This window comes from Misgurnus anguillicaudatus, chromosome 14 (genome assembly GCF_027580225.2).
Source record: "Misgurnus anguillicaudatus chromosome 14, ASM2758022v2, whole genome shotgun sequence".
NCBI classification, from domain to species: domain Eukaryota; kingdom Metazoa; phylum Chordata; class Actinopteri; order Cypriniformes; family Cobitidae; genus Misgurnus; species Misgurnus anguillicaudatus.
The window spans coordinates 9,924,673-9,952,669 of record NC_073350.2 but is presented as its reverse complement, the minus strand read 5'-3'; the positions used below and the strand labels follow the sequence as shown (position 1 = coordinate 9,952,669).

Sequence of the window (27,997 nt, the reverse complement as noted above, 5' to 3'; positions counted from 1 at the left end):
GATGCCCCATTTATGTGTCTCTTCCTCACCACATTGCCCAATCAACAATCGCCACGCTCATTTTCCTCACCTGTTGCTAGTAACCCCGATTTGGGTTGCCATGGAGTTAAAGGAAGTGACTGGTGCTTGCAAATCACAGTCCGGGCGGAACCTTTCTCCACCGTTTTCGGTTCCGCCCTCAAAGTCACTCCGTGATATATAGCTGTGGCTAAATCCAAATTTGGGTTGAGCTGCAGCTTCTCAGACAATTTAGCATCACGTATGCCGACCACAATCCTATCTCGGATCATTTCCTCACGTAAGGTGCCATATTTGCAATGTTCAGCTAACTTATGTACTGAGGTGATAAAGTTTTCAGCAAATTTACCGACGTCTTGACATCTTCTATTAAACTTGGCTTGTTCATAAATTACATTATGCATGCCTACAAAATGTCCATCAAATGCCTTTTATACCTCCTCAAAGTCTTTTTCTTTCTCTTCTGTCAACTGCAGTGAGCTCAGAATATCGTCAGCCTTTTCACCCATCGTATACATGAGAGAATTCACCTGGTATGCGGCGTCTTTTTCTTTAAATCCCAATGCAATCCTGAAGCGTTCAAACCTTTTAATCCATGTTGGCCACGAGCTTGGCTCGAAATCGAATGGTCCCGGTGGCGTGATAGTAAATATGTGGTCCATACTGTGTGTTTTTAGTTTGCCGCTTGTCCGTTGTTAGCTCTCGCTGACTCGCTCTCTCTTGCTCCACAGCTCCACAGATTATCACTCTACACACCATTAAACTGCTCCGACAACTTATCTGTGCCACTAGACTCCGTCTGTCGTGGGTTAACCGTTCCTCTATACTCTGTATTCAAGGATACAACTCACTGGATGAAATCAGATAACTCTATAGATCCACTAACCGGCTGATTCGCGCGGATCAGCCGTAGCCGGTTAGTGGATCTGTAGAGCGAGTGAAGTCTCATGAGTTCCATGGTCTGCGAGTCTGCAATGTTCCTGCTCTGAGAATCTCGAGTCGCGTGGATCAGCCGGTTACAAGTGGGTCTGTACTAGGGCTGTGTATCGCCAACAATTTCCCAATACGATACGTATCCCGATACAAGGGCCCCGATACGATGCGCATCCCGATACAAGACTATTTTGAATTACATTTTTGTTCAGAATTTAGTAACATTTTTATTATTATCTGTTTATTGTACATTGAATAAGCAGTGTTGCAACAGTTGTGGTTTTGCCATTCATTTATTAGCTTTTAGGGTAAATCATAGAAATACTTACTCTAGGCACTATATTTGTCTCTCATTTAATTATTCTATATCTATGAAAATATGTATAAACATGCAGTCAGAGTTAATGCTATTTAATAGAAATCAGATTATTAATGTGACAGCTATAGTTTGAAGTGGCTCTGTATCACTTCTTTAGACGTACACTTTTCACATGCAAATCTTTGTCGTGTTTCTTCTCAAATGCGTTACTGTTTTATAAGAGAGTGGCTAATAAAGCCTTTTGCCATAGTATAGGCTAAGATATCTGCGCTTTATACTAAACTCATTGATTTTAAAGAGCGAGAAAGAGCAAGAGAGAGAGAGAGAGAGAGAGAGTGTTATGCAGACACGTGCGGCAGCGAGACAGACAGGCAAATTGAAAGTATACCCCGCTACCTTTAACTCTACATACACTGCGGGACACATGCGTCCTTTCCATATGGATCAACAGCGATTCGTCACGTTACTTTGAAAAGTGCATCCGAATCGATATGGAAGGTGCTGTATCGATGCGCGCATCGTCAGGTGTCCATGACGATGTATCGTCGTATCAATATTTTGAACACAGCACTAGTCTGTACTGAGTGTCCTTGCCGATTTAGCAATACTGACTCAAATGATTCAAGTGACTCACACAACCCGGATAACTTTAGTGAGTGACTCACAGTAACCCGGATCCTTAAAAGGAATCGAGTTTGCCAGGCCTACTGACAAGTTTGTGTTGTGAACGTGAAAACAAAGACACCATTAACTGTCAAAAAACAGTGTGTTTGCAATTTTTTTCTCAAATGACATGCTTTGTGATGTTAATATTGCAGGACTGAGATAGGCTGCTTTACTTTTACGTGCATAAGCAGAACAATGAAACTTTCAAGAAGATGTTTGTGAAAGCCCTCCAAGTAGTCTGAAATTACGTGTTTTTACGTTTCTTCTTTCAGATCGGAAGTAACTAGTCATTTTGAAGGTGTACATTTTGTGCTTTTTTAAGTACAACTTACCTACTAAAATCAAATAAAATCTACTTAACAATACATGAAAACAAATGTTAAATAATTAAGTAAATTTACTTCATTTTCTTTAAAGTTAGATTTATTTATACTATAAGTCAGTCATTGAATAAACTTGATTCTGAACAGAAACACACACAAACTGTGTTTTTGACATGCATTGTCAGCACTGTAGAGAGAAATAGAATATAATGTTTTGAACAGGGTTCATGTAAAGAAGCACTGATCACCTGAATGGTGACATCACAAAATTATAATTTACAACAAAACAACATAAATAATATAAGAACTTAAACCTTTATGACATTTTATTAGCAAATATCTTAAACTCTTATCAGTTCTTATTCTGTGATAAAGCTTAAAAAATATAGTTCTCAATAAATGTTAATATTATTATGTAGAAATTATGAGAGTTAATCTAATAAATGAAGAGTTTGGTTCCAAAACGCAATAAATCCATTTTGACAAATTTTGGTAAAAATGTGTTTTCTATACCAAGAAAGTGACAAGATGAAAACCACTATTTTCTGTTACAAACTTTCACATAGCATCTTTAGGTTATAAAAACATAAAAAATTCAAATCCATAATATGATTTTCAAAGATTTATTATAAAAACGAATTATTTTTTCCACAAAATGCAATAAATCCATGACAGTTTTTTTTTCAAAATGCTATAAATCTATTAAATCAATGTATAAATGTGCACTCATCTTTGCAATGATATATTCATTTAGTTGAACAGTTATATATACTGATAAAAAATAAACATTAATGTCATTAATCAAAACACTTACTTTGTCATATGATCACTGTCATATTGCAGCGGCTATACTTGACGCCGTTGCTCAGCATTTTTCACAGCGATCAGGTGTAAAATGTTTTTGGTCCTGCTCGATTTTCGTTGACTTTGAGTAAAATAATGTAAAGTTTTTCATAAGATCCCCTGAGGTCAATGTGTTAGCATGAGAAACTTGATGCTGGCGGGAGATAAGCACCAGTCTCCCGAGTGCTTCGCGTAAATTATTAGATGTTGATGACAATCTTTCCCGTCACAGAAGACAATCACAGGTTTATCAATGCCATTAAAGTATTATTTTGTTTTGTTTGTTGATCACGAAGTACAAAGTAGATGAGGAAAACTAGGACTCCGTGTACTCAGCGCGCCGCCATGTTTGTTTACATTGCGTGAATGGTCCGCTGTAATATCAGGAATGGATTTGTTGCGTTCTGTAAAAGTGGCGTTTATCGCATTTTGGGAAAAAAGGGAGAAAAGATGACAGAATAACATGGCGGATATTGGATTTTGCGTAAAATTAATTAGTTTCTTTTAAATACTGACCTGATATAATACTGATTTTGGCAGTAACTCATTTTTTTCAAAAGTGGCGTTTATCGCGTTTTGGAACCAAACTCTTCATATATTACTACACCAAAAGTTCGTTTTTTCAGTGTACATATTTCATTCATCTGCACTTTCAACACACACTTTATATTTAAATAAAGGTCAGAAAAATAAATAAACTGTGAATAACATTTCTATAGACCCTTTTACAGCCTACGTGATGAAATAGCCTGTGCATTTAGGCAACAGAAGTGGTGTTGATCTCCAGTGGTTCCAACATGTTAGCAAACTCAGAAAGTTTATTAAAACGGTATCCCAGCATCAAAATGTCTAGTTGTTGCGTTTGGTTGCACTAATATAATATACTAATATACGTATATATGTATCTGGACACTTTATATTTGGTCATCTGCTAACATCTTCTATCCACTCCACTATACACGGATCTGGTAGCTGTGTTGAGTCAACTTTTTAAAATAACTCTCTGTCTGTTTTGCTTCATTGCTGATTCTTGCCATACTTCCGTTGCCAAACTGCGCGTGCATACGTTGCCACATCATCATTGTGTACCAACAGTAAAAGGGTCTATTATCTAAATTTTAGATTCTAAAAGTACACTGCCGGATATGTAATAACACAAATGAGAGTAGAGGCGTAGTTTTCTTTCAATTTGTTAACTCAAATTTTCTGCTTCAGGTTCTTTTTTCAAGCTTTTTTGACGTCCCTTTTTCAGGACTGTGTATTTCAACAATACAGTAATGTTGTAAAAATCCAAATAACTTTACAGATCTTCATTGTAAAGGGTTTAAACATTGTTTTCCATGCATGTTCAATTAACCATAATCATTTAATTAACATGCACCTGTGGAATGGTTGTAAAGACCTTAACAGCTTACAGAGAGTAGGCATTTAATGTCACAGTTGTAAAAATGCAGGACACTAAAGAGACTTGTTTACCGACTGTGAAAACACCCAAAGAAAGATGCCCAGGGTCCCTGCTCGTCTGCGTGAATGTGCATTAGGCATGCTGGAGGGAGGCATGATACTGCTGATGTGGCTAAGGCAATAAATTGCCATGTCCGCACTGTGAGACGCCTAAGACAGCAACAGGAAGGACAGCTGATCATCCTCGCAGTGGAAGACCATGTGTAACAACACCTGCACAGGATCGGTTCATCCGAATATCACACCTGCGTGACAGGAACAGGATGGCCACAACAACTGCCCGAGTCACACCAGGAACACACAATCCCTCCATCAGTGCTCAGACTGTCAGCAATAGGCTGAGAGAGGCTGGACTGAGGGCTTGTAGGCCTGTTGTAAGGCAGGTTCTTACCAGACATCACCAGCAACAACGCCCCCTATGGGCATAAACCCACCTTCGCTGGACCAGACAGGAGTGGCAAAAAATATCAGTGTTCTGCCATGGCCAGCGACAAGCCCGGATCTCAATCCCTTTGAGCATGTCTGGGACCTGTTGGATCGCAGGGTGAGGGCTAGGTGAATGAAGTTTTTCTGGCTGCACAACTTTCTGCTGTCATCGACTGCACCTGTTAGTGTGTTGAATACATGCAGAAGTAGATAATCTTTGAGAAACATGTATTTTTTTATTTTACAATTCTGTATTTAGTAACATTTTGATAAAAAACTTAAACCTATTTAATCTCACTAATCTTGTTTATAAGGTTTGCTGTCAGCTGATGTATTTAAACAAACATTAACAATAATGAAAGTGAAACGTTTAGAATGACAGATTGCTATCGATTGTCATCTGATTAAAACAAAATATCATGAGAGCAAGCTGCTCTCAGTGCTTTCGACTCGCTCTTGCGGTATTATGCATCTTGGTCTGTCGCCATTTACACCTGAAAACAAACGCACTTCTTTAAAACTGAAAGCTTGAGTATCAAAGTGTCCAGTTATAACGTTTAAAGACCCTTACGTGTACTTGATGCTAACTTTGACTCGAGTATCTAGAAATATTTTCATTGAGGTAAGTGCTTTGAGTCACTTAAACGCTAGTTTTGTTATTTTACTAGATGTATATTTATATAAAATCAGATTAAATCATATTCATATTATTTTTATGAAACTATTACTGTTATTAGTTTAATATCATTGCTTTAAGAACGGTTGAAACTAAGCTGGAAGTAACATTGTGTAGCACTTCTTAATTATTGTCTCTGAGATGAATCGCTCAGTTTTTGACAAAATGTAAATGTAATGATTTAAGCTGTGGGTTTCACATAATTTAAACAACATCATTTATTATGTTTATTTAAACATGTAAAATATTAAAAGCTTAATGATTAAATGGATTTTGTCAGAAGCAATGCAGAGATTTCCATGTTCAAATGTTTTAATTAAATTAGATCAAATAACAGTAATAATGTTTTAGTCAGTGATCAGATCCATGCAGAATATGTTGTGGAAATAATAAGAGAGCTGTACGTCTTCACCAACATCTTATGCCTAAAAGTAGCTCATAATTGGCGATTTAGGAGAAACTATAAACAATGTGTTAGTCCTAAATCCTCCTTATTTTTTGCTCTAAGAGTATTTTACCAAATGTTTAGAACTAAAACCTGCTCCAAATCTGTGAAAAGTACTATAGTCAATGACTAAGAGTTACAAACAAACTATGAATACTGCCCATTATCCAGCATTCCTTTTATCTACAGGTTGGGAAAGACGTAACATTTGTTTTATCTTAGGTCCAGTTTGGTTTTCTTTTACTTTTGCACAACATCTTACTATCAAGCCAGGATAGTCTGTTCATTAAAATGCCATTGATACAGATCTCATCTCAGTACAGTACTGAGGTCTGTAAGAATGTGGAAGTTTTTTCGGCTGCATAATCTTCTGTTACTCAGAGCGTAAAGGCAGAGGTAGATATTCAAGAATATTTCACACTGTTACTCTTTATAAACAGACAAAAAAGATAATTTACATTAAAATAAACAGTACGAACACGTGTTTAATGTTGCATGTTACAAATGAATACATTTGTAGGCTACTTGAAGAAAAAACAAAAAGTTGTAAAATTTTGTATTTAATAACATTTTGATCCATGAGAATGTTTTAAGACTTCCTTAGAAGAAACTTAACCCAGCTGAAAAACAGCTAAAACCAGCTTGATCAGCCAGCCTGGTCATAGCTGGTTTATCTTGCTGTATCCGGATGATTTTGAAAGTGTGCTGTGTGCAAGAAGTGTGCAACACTTCTAAACAATGTCCTTTGCTTACCCCCTATTCTACAGTACAGTTACTGCGAAAGATACATATATACAAGTTTAGGCAGATGCCAATCATCTTCATCATACCTAACATAATTAACATGTTTGGAGACATAAATGGCATAAGTTGTTTGGAAATAATGACAGAAATGTTTTCTACATTACACAATGAGAGTAATGATTGTTTTTTGAACTTATTTTTACAAGAATATTTTAAGAAACCAGTCTTTTTATGACTGCTATACTTAATAATCTCAGTCATAGTTACTGTTAACTGTTATGTAAGTTAGTGTCCTAGAGTTAAATATTAGTAAACTAAATATTTATTTCATATTTGAAAATACAGAACAGTATAACACATACATCTGTTGATTTTCTCAGCAACAATGCAAGACTTGACAAAAGGTTTTTCTGAGATTTTTCCTCTAATGTTTGAGACCTGACAGGGTGATGATGTAGTTTAGCTTATCTCCCTTAAACTCATTATCTCTCCTTTCTTCTTCCCTTTCCCTGCTTTGCACAAAACATTTCTGATGTACATCTACAGGATCCAGTAATGATCGAGTCAAAATAATATTAGCATAATTATTTAGAAACTTACTTTAGTCTCGTCATGTTTTCATAAGCTAACTCACTAGCATGGGTCACCTTTTGAATGCGGTTGTGCGCGGATGAACGCAAAGACGCACATGGACATGGATGCGACTGCTTCGTCTGTTTTACAAACGTAAATTGGGTAACTATAATGCATATAGATCGATTGTCTTTGTAAAGGATTGCACTAGTTAACTGCTAAAATTTAAACTTGAGATTTACACCGGGGCACAGAAGATTTACACTGGGCCACGTGCCCCAGTAAAAGGGGTCTAGCGACGCCCCTGGTGTCCTGGTCCAGAGGTAGTTGAGGGCGCATTGTGATCGAATTTTAGTGTAATGTAAATGCAATCCAGCCATCATGTCTGCATTCGCAGGTCGACATCATGCAAAACGCTGCACCCTCTCTCGCAAACTGTCAGAAAAAAGATGGAGAACCCCTGTATGGAGACTACTGAGACTCCTTTCCTTGTCTTTGATTTGTAAATTGTCCCTCGACTGAAAATGCTTTTCAAAAGAAAACCCAGCATTTCAGGCGGACATTGCACCCGGCCATTCTCCACAGTAGGGCTGCAACTAACGATTATTTTAATAATCGATTATCTGTCGATTCTTTTTTTGATTAATCAATGAATTGGATTAAAAAAACAAGAAAAACATTAAAACATTTCCAACCCTTTATTCAAAAACAGGACTAAAATCTTTTGAAAGTGCACAAACATGTTGCTCCTTGAACATCCCTGAACTGTTATAATAATAATAAAAAAATGTACGCAAAAAACATACACATGTATGCTTTACATCTGCCAAATATATAGACTTTTTTAATTAAAGTGGCACCTGAGCTGCCAGAACAATAAATAATTTATAAAAAATAAAGAACAATACAAATCTAATTTAACAGGATTTGTTTGAATGTCAGAACTTGTTATCTACATTACACTCGCAGACGCACACACTCGCACACTCACTCACGCACACTCACGCGCACACACACACACACACACACACACACACACACACACACACACACACACACAATCTCGCGCAGGTGCGCTCTTTCTCTCTCTCTCTCTTTCTCTCTCTCTCTCTCTCTCTCTCTCTCTCTCTCTCTCTCTCTCTCTCTCTCTCTCTCAAGTTCACTTGAAGCTTATTCATTAAATTATTACCATCATTGTAAGTTCAGGGTTCATTTATACACCACATTTAAACATAGCTTAAGATGACCAAGTGCTATAAAAGACACACAAATATATTTTTTAACAATAACCTAAAGAGAAGTTGGATTTTCAGATTAAGGTGATGTAGGCAGGTCTCTGGATCAGCGATCTCTTCAGAAGTGAGGATGAACTTTGTAACTATGCAGATCTTATACATGTACAAATAACGCAAAAAAGAAAACATGAATGATATCATATTATTTGACCCTACATACTGATTGTGATTGAACGTGTCAGAGATCATTCTCAAGTGTCATGATCAGCACGGCTGGTGTTGCTGCTTGTGGTGCTACAAGAACTGACAGGTGGAAGACATCATAGTACAGCAAGAGCATTTCGAAAGCAGTCTCCTCTCACGGGATTTTGATGTTATCTGCCACTCGGTTCTTGACACTGCATGAAGTCGAACAAGCCTGTTTGTATCAGTCACTGGTTAGATCAGCGAGCAGTCAAAAAATGGGACGCAAGAGGTCCCGTACGGGACAAAAAAAATTAGGCTCAAAATACGGGACGTCCCAGCTAATACGGGACAGTTAGCAACCCTAGCTCTGCCCTGTCTATGAAGCGCTGAACTCTGCGAGCAACAAAGGCGATTCTAGGGTTAGAGCTTTAGGGGTGCTGAGCACCCAATGAGCTCCGCTGCCACCACCCGCTCTTTTTTCCTACAGAAACCAATAATATGTCTATTGTAAAATATCTATCATTTTAACATTGGTTCAACTAACTCCAAAATAAAGATTTTTTTGGAGACCTTTCAGGCATGAAAATGGGTCAGGGGTGAAAAAGATGAGAAGAATATTACCCCTCTAGGGTCCGGGAGCATGCTCCCCCTTAGAATTTTTTTAAAATAACATATTTTAAAGCATCAATCTGATGAGTTTTCAGATGCATTTTTTTTTGCCAACCTTTTTATTTCTAATTAATGGTGAGCTAGCACATTATAACACTTATTATATGTGTACCATGGTGATTCATTATAAGACAAAAACACGGCTTGAAAGATTGATTCGTGATGTACTCGCTCATTATAAACATAACGTAAACATTTAGTAAGATTTGAACAAAAAAGTTGCATCACAACACTTTTAACTGATTCTCACTCTGCGTGTGTCTCGCGCTGAATGACGGTCGGGTTAAGCGATGCAGGTACAGAGAAGTAGAAGAAGAGGGTGACACCATTTGCTAAGCAAGGAGGTTTTCATTTTCTACCTTATTATACATTTTAAACCACAAACTACGGAGTATGTTTTGGACATTATTTAACCTGGTCAAAGACGAACGAACATTTTAGAATAATTACATTTCTTGCCCCAAGTTTTAGGGGTGCTGAGCTCCTTTTTAGGGGTGCTGAAGCCTGTCCGCGCCGCCCAGCTGTGACTCAGGAAGTTGCTCAAATCCCTGTCGCGCCACACAGCGCCACTCACATAGTTTAACATTACATAACATCATATTTGTCCTAAATCATTAACGATTAACATTGGCTGCTAACGTATATTTTGCATTTTGAAGTATATGCTATCTGACGAAGCTCGCGCTATTTAATGTGCACTTCCGGTTTACAATACCTTCGAGTTGTCCTAGACACGACTCCACGCGGCGCGGCGCTGAGCTGCGCGGCCGGTGTGCGATCCCCTTTAGTAAACAATTTTTATCGATTTAATTGATTCTTTGTTGCAGCCCTACTCTGCAGACTTTTTTAAATATTGTGCAGGAAAGACCGATCCAATCGGTTAACTGTATAGAAAAGTCAGTTGATGTTGCCAAGTGTAAACGTGCTGTGTTCTGATTGACTGTGATCATCTCACAGTGATTGCATGTTAAGCTTGGCCATATTCGGAGACCAGCTTGACCAGTCTGGCCAGGCTGGAAGGCCAGCTGACCAATGAGCTAAAACCAGTCTGGGAGACCAGCAAAAACCAGCTATTTCCATCTTAAACCAGCTAAAGTCAGCCAACCAACCAAAGGGTGGTTTAAGTTGTTTTTCAGCAGGGAAGCCATTTAATTTCACTCATATATTAAGATTTGTATTATTCATAAAGTTTGCTGATGTAATATAGATAAAGTCGATTATCTATAAAGTCGCATAAAGTCGAACACCTAAACACAACTATTTCTGTAAGTCACAAAAATATGTGCATCTACCTGTCGCAATTTTACAAAACAGATATCATGAGTATCAATGTGTTTAATTGTGACATTTTATGAGGTGAATTGTCTTGTTGTTTTTCCTCACTTTTGTAAGTTATTTTGGATAAAAGCATCTGCTAAATACCCAGATGTAATGATTCCATGCTGCTGTGGGTTTTACCTCATTTAAACAACATCTTGCATGATGTTTACATAAACACATGTAACATATTTAAATGAATTTGACTGAATTGATTTTGTCAGCAGCGCAGAGACTCACAACAAGTTCAGATTTTGTGCTGATTCACAATTTCAGACTAAACTATAATAATAATAATGCTCTTATCTGTGATCAGATTCATCTGGTCCATTCAGAGTCTGTGGAGGTGATCAGATTCATCAGTGGAGATCAGACTGAATAATTCATGGATGATTCACAGACATTCAGAGATGGAGATGATTCTCCAGAAGTCAGGTATTCTTATTAAAGTCTACATAAGTATTTCTTCATTTTCACACTTATCAGGGCTTGACACTAACACTTGTCCGCTTCTCTGGGACAAGTGAATGTTATGGATGAGCCAAACATTTCCTACATCAATGGGACCTGTATGGAAAGAGTCTACTTCAAGTTTCTGGTTGTCTACACAGTGACGTGTTTACCATTTTGGGAGGCCTAAGCAGAGTCCAAGGACCTGGGGCGCCATCACCGAACGCTGCCTAAGATTTTCCTTTGCATTGCACAACAGTAATATTGAGTATACAGGGCTCTACAGCGTGAGTATTTCACTCGCATTTGTGCCTAAAATAAGTTATGTGCGAACTTGTAAAATAATTTGGGAGCACAGTGCGCGGGTGACGGGCTGTTCTCAATACACTGAACAACAGCGCAATAAAGCGAATTTCACTTGGAAAGCATGCAAGAGGACGGGGTCGCAATTACAGTTATGAGTTGATGCGTGTGCATCTGTTTAATCTCACACAGCATGAGATGCAGAGCATGAGTCACGTGACTGGTGCGAGTAGCTGTGTCACGTGTTTATATTCGCGCTTTGGTCTGCAACGCGAGCCTCCCCGATCGTGCCCGCATCTCAAGATATGATGACTGACAGTGGTGAGTTAAGAGAGCACGGACTCTATGACTGTTTTAACTTTATTTGTCATTTCCAGCTTAAAACACCACCTTTTCCGACAGTCTGATATGTCGGCTCAATGATGACTTGCTTATCCACAATGACATTAGATGTCTGAATAAAGAAAACACAATGAAACAATTTTGTGAAATAGAGAAAAAGATGGAAACTAAAATACAAAGAATAGAAAATTGAAGCGACTGAGTTGAATTTATGGCAGAATGTTTTCTGTTTCTTATAAAATGAAAAATGTATTTGTCATAACAAAAATATTTAAATAATTATCTGCTAAACGTTAAAGAAAGCAGTTATGCAATATTGAAAAGCATCTATGGTAAATAGTTATTGACACAAAACACCAATGCCATGGTTTCTGGAAAAGGTTTGGTTATGTGATATTTACATTTTGTGTGGCCGAATGAGTAGTCCAGTGGTGGCACATCTGCTGCAAATGGGAAAGAGTCAGCTTCAGTTCAACAGCCTTGGACACAAAGTGCTGTGAAAATGCTGATCTCCGGGAAGCAACGAGAGGATCCTCGTGACCTGGAACATGCAGACGCGGTCCTGTAGCCGGTGCAGAAGGTCCTTAACACATCTGGAACATGCAGATGAAGGTCCCTTGAAGTGAAGGTTTGCTCTTCTGAGCTTCACCTTATTGCAGATGTCCGTGACTGCCTTTCTGGACGAGAAGTTTGGGACATGGTGTGATAAACTCAGAACTTGTGGTCAGAATGAGAAGCTGTAAAATCTCAAGAAGAGATTCAGAAATTTGGTTGGTTTTTCGATGACCTGTTATTGTCTCTCTCAGCAGGATACTCAGAAGCTGGGTGCTCTGTTTCAGTCTCTTAAACATTGCTGAAGACTCAGAACAATGTTTTTTTTGTTGGTTTGTCCTGTTACAATCTTTGGGGAGATTTAGAACCTGGGTGCTCCGTTTCTGTTAGGGATGATAGACAAAGGATTCCAATGCAGAAGCTTTTATTGACAAATAGATAATAGAAGAGAGAGAAGAGGCCCCAGCCAGGACCCAGTGACCGTCCAATTCTCGACCCGGAGCACAGGTACAAGATTTCAGGGGCTCCTTTAACGGTGGATTAACCGACTGGAAGATCGGCAGCGGCCGCTGCGCGGAGATCAAAAGGGGCGTGGTGTTCCTTTAACAGCGGAGTACTGACAGTCTATAACCGTTCATCGAGCACGGAAATCTCACGCCTGGCCGTGCTACTCGAGCTGCACGACATCCACGGGGTGACAGATTGTGAGAACACCGCAGGAGTATGAGAGTCTGTGGAGGGCAGAGAGAGAGAAATAATGATCAGAAGCCCGGGCAGCGGGTAATGAAGCGGAGCAGCACTCTGAGAATCCTCAGCACAGCGAGATGGGCAGAGAGTGGTAATGTCCAAACAGATAACCACTGAAGAGGACGGCAAAGGGCAGACAACCCGCAGGTAGGCGATGGAGATAACGAGAGACCTTCCGGGGGAAAAGGCAGATATACAGGAGATCTGGAAATACAGGGAAGAGCAGCAGAAAGCACAGGCAAATTACTCTTATACGAAAACTGGACTAGACAAGACTAGAGTGGCAGGAACATACAAAGACGAACTTGCAAAGAACAAAGGACACAAGGAATATTTATACTAAACCGATTGGGCATCAAACAAGGGGCAGGTGTGAGAGTGACGCACGTGAGAAATCAGCGCTGATGGAGAACAATGGTGAGAGGCGTGCACGTGTGGAGCTGTCAAACAAACACAATAAACACAGGAAAAAACAGAACACGCAGCGACCGGTAAGACCGAAATCATGACAGTTTCAATCTCTAACACGCAGGCGGGAGACTCAGAACTTAGGTACTTTGTTAAAGGCGCAAAAGAGGGTGTTTTCGCCGACTGAGAATCCAAAGACAGTTACTGAGTTTTTAAAATGAACGCATGCGTAAGAACAGCCCCCCTCCTTCACAGTTATTTCTAGGTAATGCCTTCCAAAACTCGTGCCTTTAATGTCTCAATTTTTCAGGAGGATTCAGAGTGAGTAATGTCTAGAAAAAAGGTTATTTTATAACTTTAGATAAGGAGGAGTTTGCATCTTGGTGCTTTCCTGATGTAGAACCATGATTTGCTGTTGATGTCAGAGGAAGCCCACATAATGTGGCCCAATTTTCTTCACTGTGAGGAACTCATTTGCATAGCATAAAGTACAGAGTTCAACTTTGTCTTTAGAATTTCATCCATTCATTTTTAACTTACCAAACCACCTCCAAAATACCACTGGCATTGTCCTGAGAGTAAAAAGTATAAACATGACAGCAAAATGTTATCATATCATACATGCATTCATTCATTCATATGTTAATAACTGTGATTATTTGAACAGTTTCATAAAACAGAGATGTAATTCAGAATGCTAGTGTCTTTAAACAATTATGAAGTCAATAGGTGATGGTTTTAAGTCCATTTTGTTGGTGAAGGATGTAAAGATTTGTCCTTTGGTTTAACCAATACTTTTGTAAAGCCATGGCATGTGCTAAAGGAATTTACGATCGGCCTATTTGGATAGGGTGAAGGGGGTTCGAGGGGATGAAAAGGATAAATGGTGTGGATCAAGAAAGAGTCTTCTTCCTTTCAGCGTTGACACTGAGGTCGGCAATAAAAGATGCTGGTTAGTTGTCTTATCTGATCGAACTGGACATCTGTTTGTGTTAACCCACCAAAATCCAGTCCAAATGTAGCAGTTGGGAGGGGTCTGGAATGCTTTGTTGTACGCTGTTCACTACAGTAGTTCTGTGTAGGAACTACCCCATAGCTTTTAATGATTTTACCATCACGGAAATGCATGCGAGGAAATATGAGACAGATCTTTTTGACCTGGTGGAGGGGTTTTTCTAGCAGACCAACCACAAAGCTTGCGGCACGCGTAGCATTGACGTGTTGTTACATTTTGGGAGAGGTGCGCATCAGGCTAAGCTGAAGCACTAGAATGAACTCAAAGACTCAAGATTCTTCTTTGAAATTTGATGAAATCTTCATTTTTATAAATATGATTATTCTGTCTGGTTAAGACATAAATCAGTTATCAAACATCTACTGTATAATGTCTTGATACAGATCAGTCCATAAGAAGAGATTAAACTCACCTGAGATGAGCTGTGTGTCCATGAAGAGTGACTGGTCTATGACTGATCCAACAAATTTTAAAGGTGGAGATACATCGCCTGATCAGAGGTACAACAGTTCTGTAAATATTTGATAATAGGAGCTTAAAAACTCATCCATTAATATCAGAATGTCTGATTGTTTCTGATTGTCTTTATACTCTCTTTAAGGTCAATAAAGTTGTCTGAATCAGACTCAGCAGATCATATCAGAGTGTCTGTGAGTGATCAGACTATCAATTTTCAATACGCTAATAAAAGAGACTCTCATAGTTTCAGGTAAAATCAAAGTGTTTTTCATTTCATGTTTGTCATATTACACAATTAATGTTTTTTGTTCTTGTTAAATTTACATTATAATAATATTAGTTTAGATTAGTTTAGTAGGTATGTTTGTATTTTATCTCATTATGGTGTATAAATGCAAATTTAATTTATGTATCAATCTGTTTCAGTTATGATTGTAAGTTTGCTGAAGTTCAAAGCACATTCAGATCAAATCTGAGGAAGAAGTTTGAGTGTTTGTATGAGGTAACATCAAATGAGAGAAACCCAACACTACTGAATGAGATCTACACAGAGCTGTACATCACAGAGAGTGAAAGTGGAGAGATCAGTAATGAACATGAGGTGAGACAGATTGAGACACAATCCAGAAGAACAACAACAGAGGAGACACCAATCAAATGTAAGGACATCTTTAAACCTTTACCTGAACAACACAAACACATCAGAAGTGTGCTGACAAAGGGAGTCGCTGGCATTGGAAAAACAGTCTCTGTACAGAAGTTCATTCTGGACTGGGCTGAAGAGAAAGAGAATCAGGACGTCCACCTCATATTTCCACTTCCTTTCAGAGAGCTGAATCTGATGAAAGACAAACAACTCAGTCTTTTAGATCTTCTTCATCTTTTCTTCCCAGAAACAAAAGAAATGGAAATCTTCAGTGATGAATATAAAGTGTTGTTCATCTTTGATGGTTTGGATGAGTGTCGTCTGTCTCTGGATTTTCACAGCAGTGTGAGGTTGTGTGATGTAAGTGAATCAACCTCAGTGGACGTGATGCTGACAAACCTCATCAAGGGGAATCTGTTTCCATCTGCTCTCATCTGGATCACCTCCAGACCAGCAGCAGCTGATCTCATCCCATCTGAGTGTGTTGATCGAGTCACAGAGGTACGAGGCTTCAGTGATCCACAGAAGGAGGAATACTTCAGGAAGAGAATCAGTGATGAGAGTCTGTCTGATCAAATCATCTCACACCTGAAGTCATCCAGGAGTCTCTACATCATGTGTCACATCCCAGTCTTCTGCTGGATTTCAGTCACTGTTCTAGAGAGAATGTTGAGTGAAGCAGAGAGTCAAGAGATCCCCAAAACTCTCACTCAGATGTACACACACTTCCTGATCATTCAGATAAACATCAAACATCAAAAGGACTATGAGAAGAAAGTGAAGGAAGATGAAGACATGATCTTTAAACTGGGTAAACTGGCTTTTGAGCAGCTTGTGAAAGGCAATCTGATCTTCTATGATGAAGACCTGAGAGATTGTGGCATTGATGAAGCAGAAGCATCAGTTTACTCAGGATTGTGTACTCAGATCTTCAGAGAGGAGTTTGGTTTGTATCAGAGGAAAGTTTACTGCTTTGTTCATCTGAGCATCCAGGAACATCTAGCAGCTCTTTATGCTCACCTCTCCTTCACAAACTACAGCATAAATGTGTTTGATGAAAGTCCTAAACCTGGTCAGTTTTACAAAGTGTTGGACATAAAGAAACATAAATCATCAGAACACATTTTATTATCCAGGTTCCATCAGCGAGCTGTAGATGAATCTTTAAAGAGTAAGAATGGACATCTGGATCTTTTCCTGCGTTTTCTTCTGGGCCTTTCACTGAAGTCCAATCAGATTCTCTTACAGGATCTACTGACACAGATGGGAAGATTCTCCTACAAGAAAGAGGAAACTGTTGAGTACATTAAACAAAAGCTCAATGAGAATCTGTCTACAGATAAATCAATCAATCTGATTCACTGTCTGAATGAACTGGGTGATGATTCACTGGTGAAGGAGATTCAACATTATGTAAAATCAAGTTCAGTAGGAAAGTTCAGTCTCTCCTCTTCACAGTGGGCAGCTTTAGTTTTTGTGTTGTTGATGTCTGAGAATCTGGATGAACTTAATCTAAATACATTTATTGGAGATGCAAATAAAGCAGATGAAGTTCTTGTGAGACTGGAGCCTGTGATCAAAGAATCCAAAAAAGTTCAGTAAGTAAACCTAAACAATCAGACTAAACATATTGTGTGCGTGTGTGGGGGGGTATAGGGTTGAGCCAGGCATAACAATACTAAAACTATCAACAATCAATTGACTGTTGAAATGTATATAGAGGCATATTTTTAATTCTTAAAAGTGGCCATTTCACAAGACTTTTTTAAAATGTCAAATAAATCTTTGGTGTCCTCAGAGTACATATGTGAAGTTTTAACTCAAAATATCATATAGATAATTTATTAAAGCATGTTAAAATTGCCACTTTGTAGGTGTAAGCAAAAATTTGGCGTTTTGGGGTGTGTCTTTTAAATGCAAATGAGCTGATCTCTGCACTAAATGGCGGTGCAGTGATTGGATAGTGCAGATTAAGGGGCGGTATTATCCCCTTCTGACATCACAAGGGGGCCAAATTTCAATGACCTATTTTTCACATGCTTGCAGAGAATAGTTTACCAAAACCAAGTTACTGGTTTGATCTTTTTCACATTTTCTAAGTTAATAGAAGCACTGGGTACCAAATTATAGCACTTACACATGAAAAAGTCAGATTTCCATGATATGTCCCCTTTAATTTAAGAGAATCATTCTTACCAAAAGAGTTTCATGGGTTTTATTTTCCTTATGTTGTGTATTGAAGAGCAGGTGTCTCCAGGTGCCAGGCTTTTATTTAGTAGAAGATTTGATATCTTTTAAAGGATCAGTCCACTTTCAAAAGAAAATTTCCTGATAATTTACTAACCACCATGTTGCCCAAGATGTTTATGTCTTTTTTGCTTTAGTTGAAAAGAAATTAAGTGAACTATGTTTTTTCATAGTGGACTTCAATTGACCCCAATGGTTTGAAGGATCTAATTGCAATTCAGTTTTAAAGCAGCTTCAAAGGTCTCTAAACGATCCCAAAACGACCTTTAATCTTTGGGGGTCAAATGAAGTCCACTATATGACAAAAAAGAATTTTTTACCCAAAAACTTAATTTCTTTTCTATAAAGCAAGAAAGACAAACATCTTGCATGACTTCTTATGAACTAATTCTTTAAGCAGTATATCTGATGTGTGACTTATAATCTGTGGCCAGTTGCATAAACCTCTAAGACTAGTCTAGTTAGTTAATTTTTCTTCAAGACTGATCATAACTGTTTTAGGTATGCTACATAGAAAGATAGATTGGTCTATTTTAAATCCAAATAAAAGACTGATTAGCCCTAATTGCTAGTTAGTCAGACTCATTCTTAAGACGCAGTCTTAACATCAAGGCTATGTTTATGCAACCGGCCACAGATCAGTGAAAAGATATCACATTACAGTTTAATGTTGTTGATCTAGTGTTGTGGTATCAAAGGTTTTGTTTTGTGTGAAAGACTATGTGAAGTTTCTTTATGTCATTGTGATGTCTTCAACAATAACTCAAATCTCTCCAGTGTTGTTAGGTAGCTTCAGCATCAGAGATCCCTGCCTAAGATCTTGTCTTTATTTTTTCTTTCTACAGATTGTGTAATTGTTCTATCACAGATGAAGGTTGTGCTGCTTTGTCTTCAGCTCTGAGATCAAACCCATCACACCTGAGAGATCTGAACCTGAGCTGGAATGATCTAAGAGATTTAGGAGTAAAGCTGATCTCTCTTGGACTGAGGAATCCTCACTGTAAACTGGAGCTACTAAAGTAAGTTTGTGATCTGATGCTCAGAAAGAAATCAAATATAGATTATAGTGAGACTATATAAAGACCATAACATCTGTAATAGGCTTATAATATTTGAATTCTATTTCAATAACATATTTGATATTCATCATGGCACTTGATAGCCTATTTCATCATTTTTGGCAAGGTGCGCGTCAGGCTACGCAGAGCTTTGCACATCCTATGCATTGCCTACGGTGTATAACCTACACGCCACTTCAGTATAAATTACGTATTAGACTAATTAGAGTAATGATGATTACCACCACCACAGGTGGCAGACCAGCTAAGAAATAAAGTCATTCCTCAGGAGAATGTGCCAGGGAGGCAATGTTTTGAGGAAGATAAGAAATTGGGTGCCATGTCACTGTTAACTGTCTAATTAAGAAACACACCTAAATGAAAATGTAAAAAAAAAACACTAAATTCTCAAAGTAAGATCATTATTTTTTTTAGCTGTCTTTAACAGACTGTGTGTCTCTGTTCTCTACAGGTTGGATCATTGTTATTTCACAGTTGAGGGTTGTGTTGCTCTTACTTCAGCTCTGATATCAAACCCATCACACTTGAGACATCTGGATCTGTCTTATAATAATATAAAAGATTCAGGAGTAAAGCTGCTCTCTACTGTTCTGAAGGATCCTGACTGTAAACTGAAAACACTTGAGTAAGAATAAATGAAACGCTTTTTTCTTTGATCCTTCTTCCACTAATGCTTAGTGAAAAAATAATAACTTGAGCTGTTCACTTCTTCGAGTTAACTATATTAGTGGACTAATGCAGGGAATAGTGAATAAGGGTATAGGGTGCTATTTCGGACACAGCCTAAATATAGAAATACCCCCAACAATGAGAAAGAAATAGTGTTCATCAAAGAGCTTATTGCTTTATTTAATTGTGACAAAGTCAAACAGACACCGTTGATGTAATGTCAAATGTTATATTAGCTAAAAATTACATTCAAATAGGAAATTTTCTGTTGTAATTTTGTGTTCACTTCTTTGTGAACTTAGAAGTAAGTGCCTGAAAAGTGAAAAACTGAAAAGGACCTTTTAACTTCTCCTGCAGCTGTCTAACACTGATCATTACTGTGATATGATCTTCAAGTCTGCTTCAGTTGAGAGTCGGACAGATGGTGAAGAAGACTTCATTCATCACATCTGTGTGTGAACAAACTGTTTTTCTTTGTTGGCTACAGGTTGATTTATTGTGGTGTCACATATAAAGGTTGTGCTGATCTGGCTTCAGCTCTGAAATCAAACCCATCACACCTGACAGAACTGAATCTGTCCTGGAATAATCTTGGAGATTCAGGAGTGAAGTTGATCTCTGTTGGACTGGAGAGACCTCACTATAAACTGGAGAAACTGAAGTAAGATTGTTATGGAAAACATTAAAAATGAATTATGATGAGAAAAAGCTAAAAAAATAAATGGTGGAATGATGTTTGATGAGATAAATCTGGTTTTATGACTGTATAAGAATATAAATATAAACTAATGAAGTTAATTTACTTTTAAATCTTACTGATGTGTTTCAGTTAAACTCAAAACACACATAAATGAAGATAAAATGAAAATGCACATACACACCAAAAGATGACAGGAAGAGAAACAAATTTAACTGTAGATTTGATCTGTGGTGTAAACAAACTGTGTTTGTGTCCTCTTCAGGTTGGAGCATTGTTATATCACAGATGAAGGTTGTGAAGCTCTTAGTTTAGCTTTGATACCAGAGCCATCATATCTGAGACATCTGAATCTGTCTTATAATAATCTTGGAGATTCAGGAGTAAAGCAACTCTCTGCTAGACTGAAGAATCCTGACTGTAAACTGAAGACACTTGAGTAAGATTAAATATTAAAACATTCCTACACTACTGACTAATGAATATTACAGTAACGGAAATACATAATTAAAACAAAGCTGCAAGCAGTGTTGACCTCGCTACCACTGACAGATGTGTTTATTCCATGATTCTTATCAATCATGTAAAGTTGGGGACCTGGGGCCTCATGTATAAAGCATGCGTACGCACAAAACAGGGTTGGAAACGTGCGTACGCCAGTTCCCACGCAAAGGTTGTGATTTATAAAAAAACAAACTTGATGGGAGAATGGGCTTGCAGGGTGGGATATTAGCATGATTCATGTACGCACACTTGCAGGTGATCTGTGATTTATACAGGGAACATTGCTTTGTTTTATAAGTCTGTTTTATAATGGTGTATGCCATTTTTGCCTTTTGTGCGTACGTAGACTTTTAGAAAGAATCCTACACACAGTTTTATACATGAGGCCCCTGAACTGTAGCACATGCAGTAAAATAATGAATATAATGCATACACTGTTAAAGGTTTTTCCACAAACTCAATTTTATGCTAATATCACAAGACAGCATTTCACCTCCACATAAATCTTGTGACGTTTTAATCTTGCAAGATCTCATTGCACAGTGAACTGTTACTTTAAAGGGATAGTTCCAAACCCGTAAGTTCTTTGATCACCTTCAAAGCACATTTTTTTTATATTTTTATGACAACCTAGAGGTTAGTGGGTGTCCTGTAGACTGCTATTGAACTGACACTATTCAATCCCAGAAAAGACATAGTAAAAATGTGCCATCAGTGGTTCAATAAGAATATTATGACGCAAAGGGAACACTTTTGTGTGCTAGGAAAACAAAACTAACAACTTTATTTAACAATTTGTTTTTCCTCCTTGGTCATTTGAGTGCACATTCACAAGCAGACTATGGGTGTGATCAAAACCACTCACTATCTCCTATATAGTGCACTTTATTTGGCACTTTATTTTGCCATTTGGTGTCCAAAACCTGAGTAAACAAATTCATTCCCTACATTTGTTTTTTTCTACATTCTCATTTTTAATTAAATATAATAAATAAACAACAGTAAATAAATATGAATAGTTTAGTTCTCTATATTATCAACTAATACAGTAAACATGACAAATGTGACAAACAGTAAGAAAGTAAACTTTACCATTTCACAGTACACAGTAATCCATAAAGCCACACAGGTCTAAGGGTTTATCTCATATTTGAAAACTGCAATACTAATTTTTCGCTAGAAATGCAATCAAACGTTGTGTAAGAACTAAAAATATATCGTTATTTACACTCAATTTGTACTCCAGACGGCAGAGGTGGGGACAAGTCACACATGTCAAGTCCAAGCAAGTCTCAAGTCTTAAACCATCAAATCCGAGTCAATCTCAAGACACAGTTCAGATAAATCAAGCAAGTCAAGTCAAGGGTTCACCCTAAGCAAGTCAAGTCGAGTCCTAATAAGTTTCAAGTCAAGTCAAGTCACAGTACTAAAATAAATAGGGGTACATTTTTTAATAGGTCTAAAATTAGCATTAGGCAAAGCAATCTAATCAAATGAATAATAACGTCTTTATTTATTATCTTTATTTATTTCTTTATTATTTTTAGAGCTACAGAATTGATTTTGTTTGATTAACATAGTTCACTCAAAAATGAAGGCTCTGTCATCATTTACTCACCCTCGTGTTGCTACAAATCCTCATAGGTGTCATTGTTCTGATCAACACAAAGGAAGATGTTTTGGGAAATGTTTGTAACCAAGCCGTTCGTGGCCCCATTTACTTCCATAGTATTCTTTTTTCCTACTATGGAGGTGAATGGGGTCCGCGAACGGTTTTGTTACATTTCTCAAAGTATCTTCCTTTGTGTTCCTCACAACAATTATATTTTTACAGGTTTGTGACAACATGATGGTGGGTAAATTATGACAGAGTTTTCATTTTTGGGTGAACTATCCCTTTAAAGGTAGGGTTTGACATTTTGAAAAATGCTAGCGGTAGCCGCCTAGCAATGAAATCACGATCCCACCCTCAAGTCAAATCGTCATCCAAAGTCACGCTTCTTTCAAAACACATGAACACGCACAGATCAGACGGTCACATCTCATGTCTCATTCACCAGTGAGAAAACTTTGCAGTACAAAGTGAATAACATTTCCAAAATAACGTCTCGGTTACGTATGTAACCCTCGTTCCCTGAAGGAAGGGAACGGAGACGTCACGTCGTGACCGACGAATTGGGAACCGCTTCCCAATTCGTCGGTCACGACGTGACGTCGTAGTGACCGACTGAAAGGGAACGTCTCGGTTACGTATGTAACCCTCGTTCCCTGAAGGAAGGGAACGGAGACGTCACGTCGTGACCGACGAATTGGGAACCGCTTCCCAATTCGTCGGTCACGACGTGACGTCGTAGTGACCGACTGAAAGGGAACCAAACAACTGGTTTACATCAGAATTAGTTTAAGCACACATTCGGTTGTGTAGACGTAGTAACTATATCGTTACACTAATCCGTAAACGAACACAAATTTCATAAGCAACACAATGTTTCATCAAAGTAGAATATCTGAATCCATCTCAATACAAAGATATCGCGTACCTACCTTACCAAAATAAACAGTGCAACGACTCTTTCAGACCCTTTGCCTCCTGCAGCTGTGTGCATCTCGTGGTAAAGCAGTAAAGTTACCGATGTTCATTTGGGTTTTTGCTCTTTGCTGATCCAGGCAGTTTTTGCTGTTGTTGTTATAAAAGATGTCTTTCATTGTGTGGCTCCTGTGTAGGTTGTCAGTCCAGCAGAAAAGTTTGCTATTCTCGCTGTTTACAGGCAGGAGGTGAGCGCACGTGAACGCGCCGATGACGTATGGTGTCTGCATGACCTCGCTGAACAGGGCATTCAAATTACGCTCATGTATGAGGGACAAAAAAGGAAACGTCCGTTCGGACCGAAATCTATGATTGGTTGAAATTTTTTTGGTCCTACGCCTTTCACAGATGACATAAATTTCTACAAATACATTTAAACAACTTAACATAGTGATTGCTATCAGGATGTCAGGAGACTTTAACCAGCATAACTAAAAATGTTTCAGGATCAAATCTGTTACCCTACATTTAATGACACAGACTTGAGTTGGTTAATTGAAGCTACTATCTCTTTAAAACAGACTGGTTTCTGCCTCTAATCTATACATACATTTAAGAAATAAACAAATGTTTTATTAGAAAAAGAATACGGTGTGGAGATCATTTTGTTTGTATGTGCCCTGTCGAGAACAGAAAGATTTTTTGTTCGCTTGTTTTTGAAACTCGTCTCTCTTGTGTGTGCGCACTATTGAGGGCACTTAAACTTTGTTGTTTTTCAGTGCTCTGTTCGACAAATGTATTTTAACGGACTACAGTGTGAGAGACAGTAACACAACTCTCTCTATAGTCTACATCAAGAGTTCTGATTTAGAGATGATCACGAGCTGGACCACACACATTCAACCGCACGTGCGTCTGCGCTTAGTTACAGTAAGCTGCTCACTTTAGCGACTTTTTGCGGTTAAAATCACTTGAATGTTAACATTTGCAAGCCCTTAAAACACGTGCAAATTATACACTTTTCCTTTTTAAATTTGCGTATCAATCCGCGAATAGAATTACATGCGAGCCGAACCGTGGGTCGTGACTCGTGACCACAGATCAACTACAAGCGCATTTTCCACACGCAGTCCACACAAACACTTGAAAATGTGCACATTTAATACAGACATTATCCTACATGTAATATAGAGCTACGCCACTGTTATAGCCTAATTCCCCAATATATATTTACAAGTCGTATCAGTAATGATAATGGTCACATTTAAAGCATAATATGCAACCAAGGCCAAATTATGACAAACAGTTAAGATTAACGTTAATTTATTGCGTAATCTTTATAGAGTAAAACTGACTATAAAGAGATGACTTTCTTACCTTATGGTTCTTGACGTTGTGGTTGTCCTGTCGGATATTTTTGCTTTGCATATTTTGCATCTGGCAAATCTTTTTTGGCACGGTCCAGTTCAAAGTCTTTATAGCCAAATGAGACTATTTGTGGATCTCGACTAACGTTACTGTCTGCCATGTTTGGCGCGGTTTGATTTGTGCAGCGTTAAAGGCACAGATGCTGATTAGTGGTGCTGACGTCACAATAATATTTTTTATTTTAAAGAAATGTATTAATGTTTGTTTATTATTTATAAGTTCAAGTCATTTTCGAGTCTTCCCCGTCAAGTCAAGTCAAGTCTCAAGTAACTTGTTCTCAAGTCAAAGTCAAGTCAAGTCATTATCATACTTTAATCAAGCAAGTCACAAGTTGGAAAATTGTGACTCGAGTCCCCCACCTCTGCCAGACGGTTTCTTGGCCGCCATTTTATTTTCTTGAACTCGACCAGGCTTGACCAATCACATAATCAGCACACACACATGCGTAGATTGTGGGACAAGACGATTAAATAATCTCAGGAGTCAGGAAGTAAACCAAACATTGGATTCAGACATGCCTTGATGTATTCCTGCCTTGTAACGCCGCCTCCTAAGGTAGCCGTTTTAGAAATTTTGGACGCAGTCTGCCCGTGAGTGCACACACAACCGACCGAACAGGAGGAAAAAAATTGGAATAATGTTGATAGTTTTTGTTTTCTTTGCACACAAAAGTTTTCTCGTTGCTTCATAATACTCTGATTGCACCACTGATGGCACATACATTTTTTGGCAATGTCTTTTTTTACTCTTGTCACAAGCCCCTACATTTTGATTAAAAATATTTAAAAATGTGTTCCAAAGACGATCAAAGGACTTACGGGTTTGGAATGACACAGTGGGGTGTGATTTATGATAACATTTTTATTTTTGGGTGAACTATCCCTTTAAGGACGCTCCAAATGATTGGTCAGAACCTGACGAAAATCACATAAAGTATTTTGATTGGCAGTCTGCATTAAGGCCAATCAGAAAAAAAAAACGTTGAGATGAGGCTAAACTCGCAAGAATACCTTTTCTAGTCTCTGTTAAAATTGCTTCACCAAATTTCACCCGTTTGACACTTTTATATAGCAGGTGTGTAAGATTTCTAATGTTTGTGCCAAGGAAATACTATGATTTGGAAACCCTTCATCACTGTATACTGATAGTGTGTTGTTGTTGTTGTTGTTTTACAGCTTGAAGTTTTGTGATATCACATCTGAAGGTTGTGCTGCTCTGACTTCAGCTCTGAGATTAAACCCATCAACCCTTACAGAACTAAATCTGTCTTATAATAATCTTGGAGATTCAGGGGTTAAGATGATTTCTGATGTACTGAAAAATCCTGACTGTACACTGAAAAAAATGGAGTAAGATTGTTTCAGTGTTCCTGTTTCCTTTTAAACTTAGTTTTTTTTATCTGTGCTTCAAATTTCCTGCATCGCTCAATATTTATGTTTGTTTATATAATAAATATCCTAACAAATATCATATTTATTTTGTTAATATTGTTCCTGTAGCTCAGTTGCGATAGCAGTTGTGGGTTCGATTCCCAGTGAACACATACTAATAAAAAATGTGTAGCTTGAATACACTGCATGTCACTTTTGAATAAAAGCATCTGCTTAATGCATAAATGTAAAAACTATAGCATTTAATGATCAGGATAACATACAGTAAAGTCAGACAGTCACAATTATTGTGAATCATAAAACACAAATCTGGTCCTAGATGCTGAAATAAGATATACATTTTTTCAGTGAATCTGATGTGAATGTCTCAACTAAAGTGTGTGTTGTTTTTCTCCACAGCTTGAGTTATTGTGGTATCACAGCTGAAGGTTGTGCTGCTCTGGATTCAGCTCAGAGATCAAACCCATCACAACAGACAGTTCTGGACCTCTCTGGAAATAATATGAAATATTGTAAACCTAAAGTCGATCCTATATAGATAGATACCTATATATATTAGGGCTGTCAAAATTAACGCGTTAATTACGCGTTAATTACGCGTTAACGCAAATTCATTTTAACGCCACTAATTTTATTAACGGAGATTAACGCAACGCGCAATTTCTGTTTGACCCTTGGTCCAGCCCATAGTTGAATGAACAGAGACGCAGACAAATGTGACTCTCTCTTAATGAGTAAAAGGTTTTTATAGAAATAAGAACATTAAGCAAATCGTCTACCAAATCCAATGCTCTAAATGATATGACATCTGATATGATCTTTATTTATACGTCTGAGAGGTGTAACGTTACCGTCCTCCTAATGCATAATCTAATACAAAAATGCGTCTCAATTCATTTTGGTTTCGCTTTTATGCATGACTTATAAAATAGACTGCAGGACTTGCTTGATGTTAAAAATAGTCATTAAGAGAGATAAAGTTCGGTACCTGATTAATGTTAAAGAGTTATTAAGAGCGACAAGACTCAAAAGCGATCCCCTCACGCTGACTGACTGACATTTGAAGCGCGTGCACACAGACGCGCAAGTGCGCGACCCGGATATATAGACATCTACACAAAATTACAGTTTTACAAATATCTGCTTTGATAAGAATTCACGCAGGTAGGCTCTATAATCTGTTATGTTTTAAGTAAATGTTTGGTTAACTGTTGGGTAAAAATATCTGATGTATAACATTATATTAGATCACTTAGATTTTAAGCAGTCTGTCTCAATGTCAATCAAACAAAAGGAAAAAAAGTTGAACATACATTGATGATGTTTTTGCTTTGTGTGTGCTAAATCTATTAGTTTTACCAGTGATTTTAAGGTATTGATGTGGTAATATAATGTATGGATGTGGACATTTTTGTGGTAATTTGACTCTTTCAACTTCAAACACGTGTAGTTCTGTCATATTTTGTTATATTTCAACAAATCATGCATTGTTCTATGTTTTAATAGAGAATGTCAAAATATGAACAACTATTTTTTTTTTTAAATTTGCTAATTCCGACTCAACTTGCCAGCACAGGTCACAAATGATGCAGCAGCAAACAAAAATGGAGAAAGAAAAATCTTCTGAAAGGAAAATTCATATACAAAACAATGGCTGGTGATTCTGTTAAAATGTAAACAGGCTGTTGTTAACATA

General features: G+C 37.8%; 1 protein-coding gene across 1 annotated transcript; it reads left to right on the top strand.

Annotated features, from left to right (window-relative positions):
* The first annotated feature begins 5,257 nt into the window (after nucleotides 1-5,257).
* LOC129428178 (protein NLRC3-like) lies at nucleotides 5,258-26,888 on the top strand. The gene is made up of 11 exons (XM_073875838.1): nucleotides 5,258-5,614; nucleotides 11,154-11,272; nucleotides 15,038-15,154; nucleotides 15,256-15,363; nucleotides 15,540-17,357; nucleotides 18,852-19,025; nucleotides 19,537-19,710; nucleotides 20,242-20,415; nucleotides 20,717-20,890; nucleotides 26,086-26,259; nucleotides 26,701-26,888. Exons 2-11 carry the CDS (start codon nucleotides 11,223-11,225, stop codon nucleotides 26,837-26,839), a joined length of 3,102 nt encoding a protein of 1,033 aa, XP_073731939.1. The 5' UTR covers nucleotides 5,258-5,614; nucleotides 11,154-11,222; the 3' UTR covers nucleotides 26,840-26,888.
* Nucleotides 26,889-27,997: the final 1,109 nt, after the last annotated feature.